The following is a 14,469-nucleotide window of genomic DNA, read 5'->3' on the forward strand; positions in this document are numbered from 1 at the left end:
GTCATTTTTGAGATTGCATCCAAGTACTGCATTTTGGACTCTTTTGTATACCATGATGGCTACTCCATTTTTTCTGAGGGATTCCTGCCCGCAATAGTAGATATAATGGTCATCTGAGTTAAATTTACTCATTCCAGTCCATTTTAGTTCACTGATTCCTAGAATGTCGATGTTCACCCTTGCCATCTCTTGTTTGACCACTTCCAATTTGCCTTGATTCATGGACCTGACATTCCAGGTTCCTATGCAATATTGCTCTTTACAGCATCGTATCTTGCTTCTATCACCAGCCACATGCACAACTGGGTATTGTTTTTGTTTTGGCTCCATCCCTTCATTCTTTCTGGAGTTACTTCTCCACTGATCTCCAGTAGCATATTGGGCACCTAATGACCTGGGGAGTTCCTCTTTTGGTATCCTATCATTTTGCCTTTTCATACTGTTCATGGGGTTCTCAAGGCAAGAATACTGAAGTGGCTTGCCATTCCCTTCTCCAGTGGACCACATTCTGTCAGACCTCTCCACCATGACCCGCCCGTCTAGGGTTGTCCCGCAGGCATGGCTTGATTTCATTGAGTTAGACAAGGCTGTGGTATAGTGTGATTAGATTGACTAGTTTTCTGTGAGTATGGTTTCAGTGTGTCTGCCCTCTGATGCCCTCTTGCAACACCTACCATCTTTCTTGGGTTTCTCTTACCTTGGACCTGGGGTATCTCTTCACGGCTGCTCCAGCAAAGCACAGCCGCTGCTCCTTACCTTGGATGAGGGGTATCTCCTTACCGGCGCATTAATATTGGCATTAATCCATCTCTAAAGGGCTTTCCTGACAGCTCAGTTGGTAAAGAATCTGCCTGAAATACAGGAGGCCCCAGTTCAATTCCTGGGTCAGGAAGATCTTCTGCAGAAAGGATAGGCTTCTTTAAATATCAGGTAAAATTAACCTGGGAAGCCATCTTGGGCTTTTCTGTTAGGAAGTTTTCCATTACTTGTTATTGGTCGGTTCAGATTTTCTATTTCTTCATAATTCAGACTAGAGAAGCATTAGAAGTGTTAGTCACTCAGTCATGTCCACCTCTTTGTGACCCTATCAACTGTGCAGCCCACCAGGCTCCTGTGTCCATGGAATATTCCAGGCAAGCATACCGGAATGGGTTACTGTTTCCTTCTCCAGGGGATCTTCCTGACCCAGGGATTGAACCCAGGGCTCCTGTATTGTGGGGAGACTCTTTACGTTTGTTCATAATAGTCTCTTATAATCCTTTTTATTTCTGTAGTGTTGGCTTCTGACTTTACTGATTTGAGTCTTCTCTTTTTCCTAATGTAGCTAAAGTTTTGTCAATGTTATCTTTTCAAAAAACCTACTTTAATTTTGTTGATTTTTAAAATTGCTTTTCTCTTCTCTGTTTCACTTATTTCTGCTATAATCTTTATTGTTTTTTTCTTTTTCGCTGACTTTGGAGTTTGCTTGTTCTTTTTCTAGTTCCTTAAGGTATAAAGCTAGATTGTTTGTTTGAAATTTCTTCTTGATTTAATGTAGCTGTTTACGGCTATGAACTCCTTTCCTTGAAGTGTTTTTGCTGCATCTGTACATTCTTCACCTATTTTATCTACTCATCCATTCAGTCTTCTATTCCTTATTACAGTTTATAGTTACCATGGGTATATATTTATTCCATATATGTTTTCAAATTTTTGGTTTACTTTCTTTTTAAAAAGATGTTTTTTAAGGAACAAAATATGCAAATAATAAACTTAAAAAAATGATATTGAAAGTTACAACAGATTCTTTCCTGATCTTCCTACTTTTTCTCTACAGAAGCAACTCTTCTTTATTATTTTTATTCTATTTATTGTGCGTCCTTCCAAAATTACTCTGATCAGTCATAATTTAAGTAATTAAGATCAGGAAGAAATGATGGTAGGTCTTGCTTATGATGAGCTATTCTCTAATAGCTCTTGTTCAAAGGCAGGTGGTCAAAAATAGTAGATTGAATCTGTAGATAGTCCACAGATTTGTAGATGTCCTGTTTAAGACTAGGAAAGTGTCATGTTTTCACATCACTGGTAACTTAGTTTGCTTTTTATTTTATGCTCTGTGCCTTTAGACACATTTAAGAATTTGAACACATTATACATGCTTCAGGGAAATAAAAGCAGAAACTTTATATCTCTCTTTATTGTATGATTGTCTTTTCCACTTAAATTCTTCTAATTATGTCAGTAGATTAAATCTCATTTTATATTTCTTATCATATGATTTCATAACAATATTAAATATATCTTTGTCTATTTGAGGACAAGGCTTATTTGTTGGTGGTACTGACTAAAAAAAAATGGTTATTTTAATCTTTGATTATACATTATGATCTGGAGCAAGCTTCAGGTTCAAGTACATCAGAACCACTTGAGGGACTTGCAAGAAATATAGGTTTGTTTTTTTTTTTTTAGCTCGTTTCCCTCCACCTTTCAACCCTCACTATCCCCACCAGAGTCCTATTTAGTAGACTTGATATTGGATCCAAGAAGATTCTGAAGGAGGAAATTCCTGGATCATATTGGAAATACTGGTTTCCTGGCTGGGAAGGAGACCAACTCCAAGCCTATTTGAGAAAAACTTTATTATTTGCAGATGCAAAGTTTGTTGCTTTCTGGACAACAATCATTTGCACCTTTTGTTTTAACCTAAATAGAATCTCTAGAGGTGAAGTTCTCTTTTAGAATTAGAGGTGATAGGATTTTGGTACAGAAAATGTCTCATACTTCACTCTTGCAGAGGAAATAGCAATGTGCCTTAGTGATTCTGACCTTCTTGAGCAAGGTTATAGCACAGATGAAAACAACAAAATAACTGAAAGCAAAATTAATGCCATGCTTTGTGGAAAACAGAGCACAGGAAACTTTGCTGATCAAATGGAAATTGTACTGAAAACAATAAGGTGGAAAGTTAATTTTGTAAACGTTACTACATGGCATGGGCTTGTGCATTCACACAAGTCAAATTCCTTTTCAGTTATCTAGATAGTTGTGTTGGCTTTTGTTATATTGGGAAGCAAATATTATATAGAAAATTTTACTTTAATGAGCCAGGTCAGAAAGAGCGGAACAGAAAAGCAAATACAACTGGCACTGTGTTAAAAGTTTAGGGTCTTTTAAGCTCAGGTGTCAGCAGTCTGGGCCTTTGGGCCAAATCTGGCCCACTCTGCTTATCCCTATGGTCTGCTAATGCTAAGAATTGTTTTCATTCTTAAATGGTTGGGGGGGAAAAAGAACACCTTGTGCCAGGCAAAAGAAATTACATGAAATTTCTTTGTCTTGATGTCTACAAATAAAGTTTTGTTATAATAGAGCCATGCCATTTGCTCAAAGCCTATTTATTTATTATCTGGCTCTTCACAGAAAAATTTTCCTGATACTTGACTTAACACTCTCCTCTCCTGAAAACTGTCATTACTTGAAACAGAGGAATTTTAAGCATCAGAATTTTAACCTCTTTCTATCTGCAATTCACCCCCTAGTTAGTTTTCTATTTCTCTGGGAAACTTTCATGTTCATAATTTTAGTTATTCAAACAACTTCTGAGGAAGTAACAACGTCTTAATTTCTCACTATCCTTTGTTGCAGAAACATGTGGAGTTCATTCACAATACCTGAGACCTGCCTATCCGACCAAAACCTTCCCAAATCATTATACCATTGTCACGGTAAGTGCTTGGTCCAGTGGCAAGACTGACAGACCCCAGATGGGCAACTGACCACACCAGACATGCTGAGGCAGGAGCTGGCCAAGCCACAGATTCAGGATCATGTGTGGTAGCGATCACAGCTTAATTCAGGCTGGGAAGGAATGTCTGAGTATGAGGCCAATCCAGGGCTATGAGATGTTATCTATGAATGAGTGTCCCAGTGTTCAGCTCATTTATCACTGTGACAGGCCAAGATAGCCTCTAGGAAATGGGAAATACCCTCTACTCTTGTCTTTTGATTAGCCCCCATTTATCTGAAGGTCTGTGGGAATGGTAGGCTATGTATGCAGACAGCCACTTTGATGTGCAGAATCTCTTTCTTATCTAGTTTTAAAAATTATATTTAATTTGGTGAAGTCTCTTATTTCATAGTTGAATTCAAACTGGCTATATCTCTAAGCAATGAATTCTCCTCAGTGTACGAGAAGACGTACATGAAATGATCAAAATGAACTCAAAGGAAGATTGAGTTTTTTAATATTTATAGATTCAGGGCACATCTTAAGGAGTCCTCTGCCTCAACCTTTCTTGCCAAAGAATATTACATTTTTACTACTTTGCATTTAGTCTTTTATTACTGTGTGTTAGTTGCTCAATCGTGTCTGACTGTTTGCAACCCCGTGGACTGTAGACCCCCTGGCTCCTCTGTTCATGGGATTTCCCAAGCAAGAATACTGGAGTGGGTTGCCATTCCCTTCTCCAGAGGATCTTCTTGACCCAGGGATCAAACCCAGGTCTCACGACTGAGCAACTGAGCGCATGCACCCGCACTCACACACACACGTGTAAGTCTACATACATAATATATAATACATATATGTGTGTGTGCTCATACATATATGTATGTTGTGGTTTAGTCGCTAAGTCATGTCCAACTCTTGCAACACCATGGACTACAGCCTGCCAGGCTCCTCTATCTGTGGAATTTTCCAGGCAAGAATACTCGAGTGGGTTGCCATTTCCTACTTCAGGGGATCTTCCTCACTCAGGATTGAACCCACATCTCTTACATCTTTTGCATTGGCAGGTGGAAGTTTTTTTTCCACTAGCACCACCATATGTCTATATAAATAAGGGATTATGCATAAGTGCTATTACTATTCTATATATGTGCATGTATCCATATTCATATATATATAGTAATGTTCTGAAATAATGACCCTAAAAGTCTATCTAAATGTAGTTATAATTGCCTATGGTATCATAGACATTCAGTGAAAATGTGTGGAATGATTGAACGAGTCTTTGTGACTGGACTGAATGAATGACTGGATTGATGGATGAATGACAGGAAGAAGCACAGAAACTTGACAGGCTTCCTTCTAGAGTGCTGATAACACATTTTAACCCATTGGCCAACATCTGATACTTAATAGCTTCTATGTAACAAATATCTTGCTCTTATTGCCAATAAACAAGTGTCTAATCATTATTGTAATATAGAATCTATAATTAGCAGTTATTTAAGAGTTACATTAAAACCATTAACACAAATCATCTTCCTAACATCATTCATTTGCAGCTATGGACCATGGTGGAACTGGTATATATGTAATAATAATAATACATGTATTTGGTATTTGGGTTCAGATCTAGGGGTTTTATATTGAAAGGTATATGACTTCTTTTCAAATAAAAATTATAGGTCTTATGCTAGTTCAATTTAAATGCATGTTTTGTTAATGTATTACTTTATCTTAAATCTTTTTTTCTGAAATTATCATTTTAGGGGTTATATCCAGAATCACATGGCATCATTGACAATAATATGTATGATATAAACCTCAACAAGAATTTTTCACTTTCTTCAAAGGAGAAAGATAATCCAGCTTGGTGGCAGGGGCAACCAGTAGGTGTCATTCTCCATTTCCCCACGTGACAATGGATAACTCTTCTCTCTCCACTCTGAGTTTTACGTTGTCTTTTTAATTTCTCAGAGCTAAGGGTGGGAAGGTGTTTCAGCACTATTTATAATTATGATTTGAATCTTTTCAATGTATATAATTGTTCACCTAAGTTGCCTTGAGACTTGGATGTTGAATTATATCAACCTGGAAGTTACTCAGAAAGATTATCTGTTAACTTTTTAACTCATTCTATTTTATAAATCTTTAAAAGGGAGAGAAGAACTGTACAATTTTACTAATTTGAAAAATGATCTTTCTTATTGCTTTCCTATGTTTTTTGATTTTTGAAATGGATACCTAGATACTAACTTTTTAAAACTGCTGCAAGGACAAATTCAAAATAATTTCAACACCTTTTAATGATTAAATACATTTTGTAATGGTTTAATATTGTTCAGTTTCTCATAAATAGCGCCATTTCTACTCAAACTGATTATTTTCTTGACCTCCACTTATTTAAAATTTTCTCTTCTTATAGATCTGGCTGACAGCAATGTATCAAGGTTTAAAAGCTGGTACTTACTTTTGGCCAGGATCGGATGTGGCTATAAATGGCACCTTTCCTTCCATATATAAAAGATACAACGGGTAGGAAAACACCTGCAAATGTAATCCTATCTAGGCAGGAAAGATTTGAATTTTTTGTTTGTTTGTTTGGTCTTAATCATAATGGCAATTTTATTTTTCCAGTTATTTAGGCCAAAAATCTTGAAGTCAATGTTGATTCCTCCCTCTTACATCTCTTATCCAGTTTGTCAGTAAATGCTTATGCCTCTAATTCAAGATATATGCAGTCTGAGAATTTTTGATTACTTCCAGCACCAACACTGGTTTGAGCTGTCATCCTCTTTTGCCTGTATTACCTCAGTTGCCTTTTGACACATCTCCCTCTTTCTATGTCTGTTTCTTGTAATCTATTCTCAATTAATCAGCCAGAATAATTATTTAAAAAAGACAAGTCTGAATATGACACTGTTTTGCACCCCTCACTTTCAAGGCTCTCAGTTTTGTACAGAATAAAGCCAACAAGTCCTGGTTGGTAGTGGCCCTGCTATCCCCTTGCCTCTCAGACTCCTTTCTTACCCTTTTCCTGGGTTTTCCTCACCCTTCTCAAGCCATACTGACCTTTTTGGTGACCCCAGTACACCAGGACACCAAGCTTACTTCCACTGCAGGGCCTCTGCAAAGGCTGTTCTTCTGCCCCATATAATCTGACTCCATTTATCTGCATAGCCCGCTCCTTCACCTTCTGGCTGTTGCTCAAAAATTACCTTCTCAATATCATCTTAGCCTGATCACAGTAAGATTTCAAATTCAAATCCTCCCACTTGAGTTTCTCCAGTGCCCCTTATTCTGGTTCTCATCTTCCTTTTTTTTCCCCATAGCATTTATCACCTTTTAATACACTATGTAATTTATTTATGGGCAACACTGACTCAAAGTACATGAGTCTGAGCAAACCTAGGGAGACAGTAAAGGACAGGGAAGCCTGGTGTGCTTCCCTGCATTCATGGGGTCACAAAGCCTGGTGTTCATGGGGTCACAAAGAGTCTGACACAATTTAGCAACTGAAGGACAACAAAAGGCCTATTTATTGTTTGTCTTCCTTGACTCTAATATGACCTCTAGGAAGGAAAGCATCTTTGGTTTTCTCACTGATAAATTCCATTTAAAAGGAACAAAATTGTGGCTGACGATAGTACACATAACTGCACAAATGAATGAAGTGAACAAAAATAAGCAAATTGAATGGATGAATAGTAACTAATGTAAAACAGTTTAATTTTAATTGGAGTAACAGTGAAGGAGAGATGAATGAGAAGGAAAGACAGCAACACACAATTTATATCAAGGCACAAGTATCTCTGTATAGGTGTTGAAAACAGGAATCTCTTCGAGTAATATTAAATCCCTTTCAGTGTTCTTATAGTATATGAACACCAAAGAAACATCCGAAAACATCAATCTGTCTTCTTGAGTAGGAATATAACGAAGTTCTTCTTGAGTTAGTGAATTTTTTAAAATTATTTTTACTTTTCATTTCAGAAGTGTCACATATGAAGAGAGGATCTTTACATTGTTAAAGTGGCTGGACCTACCCAAAGCTAAAAGGTAATACTTAGTGTCAGGGAAGTGCTGGCTCAGCGGGTTATCTGTGGGAATAAAGTGAAAGTATTTCTTTACTTTAAATGACTATTTTGGGGAAAAACAAAACAAAACAAAACAAAACTTGGCATTTCCTTTTTATGGGCATTTTTCAAGAATTGTTCCTAAAACGAGGCATTTAAAGAAAGAACTTGTGTGGCAGAACAAAAGGTCAGTAAAAAGTCATAAACCAGGAAACACAAAGGGCTAAAGCACATCAAGAGAGGCCTTAACCGCAAGAACAAGACAGATTTTTCAGAACTGAGTCAGACCAGTGCTTACATCCTGGAAGGTCTTGTTTACTTCCTGCTGGACCACTGTTCTTGCCAAGGCCAAGTGGAACCACTGGGCCTGGATGAAGAGAAGGAGGTGAAAGTGAAAGTCACTCCATTGTGTCCAACTCTTTGTGACCCCATGGACTGTACAGTCCATGGAATTCTCCAGGGCAGAATACTGGAGTGGGTAGCCATTGCCTTCTCCAGGAAGACAAGGCAAGACTAGAGGAAAAGAGGAGAAAGCTGCCACAAAGTTCCAGATCCACAAGTCTGCCAGATCCATCATGTACCTTTATTTCAAATGGGTAACGTCTCTCTCTGTTTCGATTTTACCCTTAGACCCGATTTTTACACCATATACGTGGAACAACCTGATTCTGCAGGACACAGTTATGGACCAGTCAGTGCCGGAGTAAGTTTTTCTTTTTTAAACAAAAGTAAAATCATCTGACCTTCACCCACAATATGAAATGCTATTCTTTAATTTCTACTGAATACAAGTATATGTGATATATATATAAGAAGACATAAATAGTTAAAAATATAAAAAATAATCTGCTTTATCAGCCATAAAATAGTTAAAAGTCTGAAAAGAATATCTGTCTTATTAACCACATCTTGATTAATTTGATAACATTTATTGAATACTTAGATGCTGTGTTGTTACTTCATGTAAGAAGAACATCAAGGCTAGATCCTGTGTGTCAATATGTTAATGTACCCCATTTCAAGCCATGTCACCTGAAAGTCCATTGTGAACTGTCCAGCTGTCTATCAAAGCACAGTTCCCTAAGAATTCATTATAATTAGACGATATATTATTGATCAGGCAGAGTTATTCCCTGTCTAAACCCCCATTACAACTGACATAGACTCTTCAATACTTGTCTCTTCATTATCTAAACCATTTTGTATTTACTACAGAAATATAGTCCTTAAGTATGACTTTTTAAACAAGCTGATTCTCTTCTAAATCCCACTCGAGCCTGCATTGTCTTAGACACAATGTAGAGGTGCAAAGGTCCCATGAGTATGGTATCTCCCCACCCCATGGAGAATCACATCATGGTTGTCCTCAGTTGGAATGCAAATGTGTTTATTCTGCTAGTGTGACTTAGCTGCTGGTTAGAAATAACCTTCTTTTTCCTTCTCATTAAATCAAAATGATTTCTAATACAAGCCGCACTCAAGTCTGACCACCTTGAACCCATTGTTTTTTTAGTTGCTCAGCTGTGTCTGATTCTTTTGCGACCCCATGGACTGTAGCTTGCCAGGCTCCTCTGTCCATAGGATTTCCCAGGCAAGAAGAGTAGAGTGGGTTGTGATTTCCTACTCCAGGGTCTCTTCCTGACCCAAGGATTGAATCCACATTTGTTGCATCTCCTACCTTGCCTGATAGATTCTTTACCACTGAGCCACCAGGAAAGCCCATGGAACCTATTAGTCCTCTTTTATATTTCTACGCCACCCTTGACTCACAGAATTCAAAACTTAATCAGGTTATTCTAAGAGTGAATGGCTTCAGTTCAGTTCAGTCCCTCAGGCAAGTCTGACTCTTTGTGACCCCATGGACTGCAGCACACCAGGCTTCCCTGTCCATCACGAACTCCAGGAGTTTACTCAAGCTCATGTCCATTGAGTCAGTGATGCCATCCAACCATCTCATCCTCTGGTGTCCTCTTCTCTTCCTGCCTTCAATCTTTCCCAGCATCAGGGTCTTTTCAAATGACTCAGTTCTTCACATCAGGTAGCCAAAGTATTGGAGATTCAGTTTCGACATCAGTCCTTGCAAAGAATATTCAGAACTGATTTCCCTTAGGATGGATTGGTTGGATCTCCTTGAAGTCCAAGGGACTTTCAAGAGTCTTCTCCAACACCACAGCTCAAAGCATTGATTCTTCAGCATTCAGCTTTCCTGATAGTCCAACTCTCACATCCATACATGACTACTGGAAAAACCATAGCTTAAACTAGACAGACCTTTGTTGGCAAAGTAATGTCTCTGCTTTTGAATATGTTATCTAGGTTGGTCATAACTTTTCTTCCAAGGAGTAAGCGTCTTTTAACTTCATGGGTGCAGTACTATCTGCAGTGATCTTGGAGCCCCCCAAAATAAAGTCTGACACTGTTTCCACTGTTTCCCCATCTATTTCCCATGAAGTGATGGGACTAGATGCTATGATCTTAGTTTTCTGAATGTTGAGTTTTAAGACAACTTTTTACTCTCCTCTTTCACTTTCCTCAAAAGGCTTTCTAGTTCTTCCTCGCTTTCTGCCACAAGGGTGGTGTCATCTGCATAACTGAGGTTACTGATATTTCTTCTGAAATCTTGATTCCAGCTTGTGCTTCATCCAGCCCAGCATTTTTCATGATGTACTCTGCATGGAAGTTAAATAAGCAGGGTGACAATGTACAGCCTTGACATACTCCTTTTCCTATTTGGAACCAGTCTGTTGTTCCATGTCCACTTCTAACTGTTGCTTCCTGACCTGCATACAGATTTCTGAGGAGGCAGATCAGGTGGTCTGGTATTCCCATCTCTTGAAGAGTTTTCCACAGTTTATTGTGATCCACACAATCAAAGGCTTTAGCTTAGTCAATAAAGCAGAAGTAAATGTTTTTCTGGAACTCTCTTGCTTTTTCAATGATCCAACATATGTTGGCAATTTGATTTCTGGTTCCTCTGCCTTTTCTAAATCCAGCTTGAACATCAGGATGTTCACAGTTCATGTACTGTTGAAGTACATTAGTTTACTAGCGTGTAAGATGAGTACAATTGTGTGCTAGTTTGAGGATTCTTTGGCATTGCCTTTCTTTAGGATTGAAATGAAAACTGATCTTTTCTAGTCCTGTGGCCACTGCTGAGTTTTCCACATTTGCTGACATATTGAGTGTAGCACTTTCACAGCATCATCTTTTAGGATTTGAAATAGCTCAACTGGAATTCCATCACCTCCACTACCTTTGTTTGTAGTGATGCTTCCTAAGGCCCACTTGACTTCACATTCCAGGATGTCTGGCCCTAGGTGAGTGATCACACCATCATGATTATCTGGGTCATGAAAATCTTTTTTTGTATAGTTCTTCTGTGTTTTCTTACCACCTCTTCTTAATATCTTCTGCTTCTGTTAGGTCCATACCATTTCTGTTCTTTATTGTGCCCATCTTTGAGGAAATGTTCCCTTGGTGTATCTAATTTTCTTAAAGAGATGTCTAGTCTTTCCCATTCTATTGTTTTCCTTTATTTCTTTGCACTGATCACTGAGGAAGGCTTTCTTATCTCTCCATGCTATTCTTTGGAACTCTACATTCTAATGGGTATATCTTTCCTTTTTTCTTTTGTCTTTCACTTCTCTTCTTTTCACAGCTATTTGTAAGGCCTCCTCAGACAACCATTTTGCCTTTTTGCATTTCTTTTCCTTGGGGATGGTCTTGATCCCTGCCTCCTGTACAGTGTTACAAACATCTGTCCATATTTCTTCAGGCTCTCTACCAGATCTAATCCCTTGAATCTATTTCTCACTTCCACTATATAATCATAAGGGATTTGATTTAGGTCATACCTGAATGGTCTATTGGTTTTCCCTACTTTCTTCAATTTCAGTCTGAATTTGGCAATAAAGAGTTCATGATCTGAGCCACAATCAGCTCCTGGTCTTGTTTTTGTTGACTGTATAGAGCTTCTCCATCTTTGGCTACAGAGAATATAATCAATCTGATTTTGGTGTTGACCATCTGGTGATGTCCATGTGTAGAGTCTTCTCTTGTTGTTGTTGGAAAAGGGTGTTTGCTATGACCAGTGTGTTCTCTTGGCAAAACTCTGTTAACCTTTGCCCTGCTTCATTCTGTACTCCAAGGCCAAATTTGCCTGTTACTCCAGGTATTCTTGACTTCCTACTTTTGCATTCCAGTCCCCTATAATGAAAAGGACATCTGTTTTGGGTGATAGTTTTAGAAGGTCTTGTAAGTCCTCATAGAACCATTCAAATTCAGCTTCTTCAGCATTACTGGTTGGGGCATAGGCTTGGATAACTGTGATATTGAATGGTTTGCCTTGGAAACTAACAGAGATCATTCTGTCATTTTTGAGATTGCATCCAAGTACTGCATTTTGGACTCTTTTGTTGACTATGATGGCTACTCTATTTCTTCCAAGGGATTATTGCCCATAGTAGTAGATATAATGGTCATCTGAGTTAAATTCACCCATTCCAGTCCATTTTAGTTCACTGATTCCTAAAATATTGATGTTACTCTTGCCATCTCCTGTTTGACCACTTCCAATTTGCCTTGATTCATGGACCTAACATTCCAGGTGTCTATGAAATAATGCTCTTTACAGCATCAGACTTTACTTCCATCAACAGTCACATCCACAACTGGGTGTTGTTTTCGCTTTGGCTCTGTCTCTTCATTCTTTCTGAAGTTATTTCTCCACTGATCTCCAGTAGCATATTGGGCACCTACCAACCTGGGGAGTTCATCTTTCAGTGTCCTATCTTTTTGCCTTTTCATACTGTTCATGGGGTTCACAAGACAAGAATTCTGAAGTGGTTTGCCATTCCCTTCTCCAGTGGACCACGTTTTGTCAGAACACTCCATCATAACCTGTTTGTCTTGCGTGACCCTACACGGCATGACTCCTATTTTCACTGAGTTAGACAAAGCTGTGGTCCATGTGACCAGATTGGTTAGTTTTCTGTGGTTGTGGTTTTCAGTCTGTCTGCCTTCTGATAGAGAAGGAAAGAGGCTTATGGAAGCTTCCTGATGGGAGAGACTGATTGAAGGGGAAATTTGTTGTTGTTCTGATGTGCAGGGCCATACTCAGTAAATCTTTAATCAAATTTTCTGTTGATGGGTGGGGCTGTTTTCCCTCCCTCTTATTTACCTGGGGCCAAACTATGGTGGAGGTAATGAAGATAATGGTGACCTCCTTCAAAAGGTCCCATGCAGGCACTGCTACACTCAGTGCCCCCAACCCTGCATCGGGCCACCGCTGACCCACACCTCTGCTGGAGTCTCCTGGACACTCACAGGCAAGTCTGGGTCAGTCTCTTGTGGGGTCACTGCTCCTTTCTCCTGGGTCCTGATGAGCAAAAGGTTCTGTTTGTGCTCTCTAAGAGGCTTAGTAACTATCTAAAACTTATTCACCATTTCTTCTGTTCCATTTTAATTGTTATCCATGTTTGATTTTATTTGAGAGGGAATACACTAATCTGAGGCTTCCAAGGTGGCTCAGTGGTAAAGAACCCACCTGACAACCAAGAGACCCGGGTTCTATCCCTGAGTCAGGAAGATCCCCTGGAGTAGGAAGTGGCAACCCATTCCAGTATTCTTTCCTGGAAAATTCCATGAACTGAGGAGCCTGGTGGGCTACAGTCCATGGAGTCACAAAGAGTCAGAACGACTTAGCGACTAAACAACAGCTCTAATCTGCATTTGTCTGATCCCTATGGCTGACATTAGGCACCATATCTTTTTCTTCCTTACAGTTCAGTATCCAAATAAATTTTGAGTATAATTTGGACAAGTGCTTCAAAGGAACGGATCAGGATTTCCTGAGAGATCTTGAGGGGTTAACGTAGTCTGGGTTAAGGCTGGTTACAAAGTTCTCTGAATAACAAAAGGGAAAAAAAGTTTACAAATGGCCTGATTAAGGGAGGAACTGAGCACATTAGAAGAACGCATAAAATGAGCAATGGATGGACAGACAAATGGACAGGTGGCTAGACACATAGACAATATGATGATGGTAAAAATAATAATAGCAGCTACCTCCTACCATGTACTGCTCTATGCCAGGTGCTGTGTGGATCGCCGAAGGAGAACCATCTCTCACTAATGTCTGAGCACTATAAACTAGGGGAGAGGGCTAAGGGAAAACCTATAACAGGAGGCAGGCACCAAATCTTGCAAGTTCTTCTAGGCCATAAAATGTGCAATGAAAATATTGAGGAATTTTAATCAGGGAAGGACCTGATCAGATCTACGTGAATTTAAATACCACTTTTACTGTGTAAGAGGAATGGGTTAGAGGAAGCAAGGGAAAGTAGGGAGAGATGAGTTAGACTTTGCAACGTTTCAGGAAAGAGATGGTAGTGACTTGGACTATGATAGTGACAGCCATTGTGGATGGAAGATGTGTTTGAGATTAAGAGATAGACTTAATATGACTTTGTGTGAGACAGGTGATGGGGTAGGACAGTTTCAGATTTCTAGCATAAGCAGGCAGGTTCATTCCAGTAAGGCCACTGAAGGGGATCTTCTTAGAGGACATTATTTTGTAATTGGGATGCCTGTGATGTCTAAATGGAGATGTCCAGAAGGCAACTGAATGTGGATTTAGAGCTCAAAGGAGATGAAGATCAGACTGCTTGGCAGCATATAGACAGTCATAGA

General features: G+C 39.0%; 1 protein-coding gene across 1 annotated transcript in view; it reads left to right on the top strand.

Moving 5' to 3' along the window:
- The window catches only part of ENPP3 (ectonucleotide pyrophosphatase/phosphodiesterase 3), an 87,670-nt gene that overhangs the window by 36,611 nt on the left and 36,590 nt on the right, over positions 1-14,469 (top strand). Inside the window, exons 7-11 of the mRNA XM_040239220.1 lie at positions 3,622-3,701; positions 5,473-5,592; positions 6,129-6,238; positions 7,697-7,762; positions 8,410-8,482. Of these exons, the coding sequence (XP_040095154.1) occupies positions 3,622-3,701; positions 5,473-5,592; positions 6,129-6,238; positions 7,697-7,762; positions 8,410-8,482 (449 nt within the window). The remainder of the gene's footprint in view (positions 1-3,621; positions 3,702-5,472; positions 5,593-6,128; positions 6,239-7,696; positions 7,763-8,409; positions 8,483-14,469) is intronic.

This window comes from Oryx dammah, unplaced genomic scaffold (genome assembly GCF_014754425.2).
Source record: "Oryx dammah isolate SB20612 unplaced genomic scaffold, SCBI_Odam_1.1 HiC_scaffold_4, whole genome shotgun sequence".
NCBI classification, from domain to species: Eukaryota; Metazoa; Chordata; class Mammalia; order Artiodactyla; family Bovidae; genus Oryx; species Oryx dammah.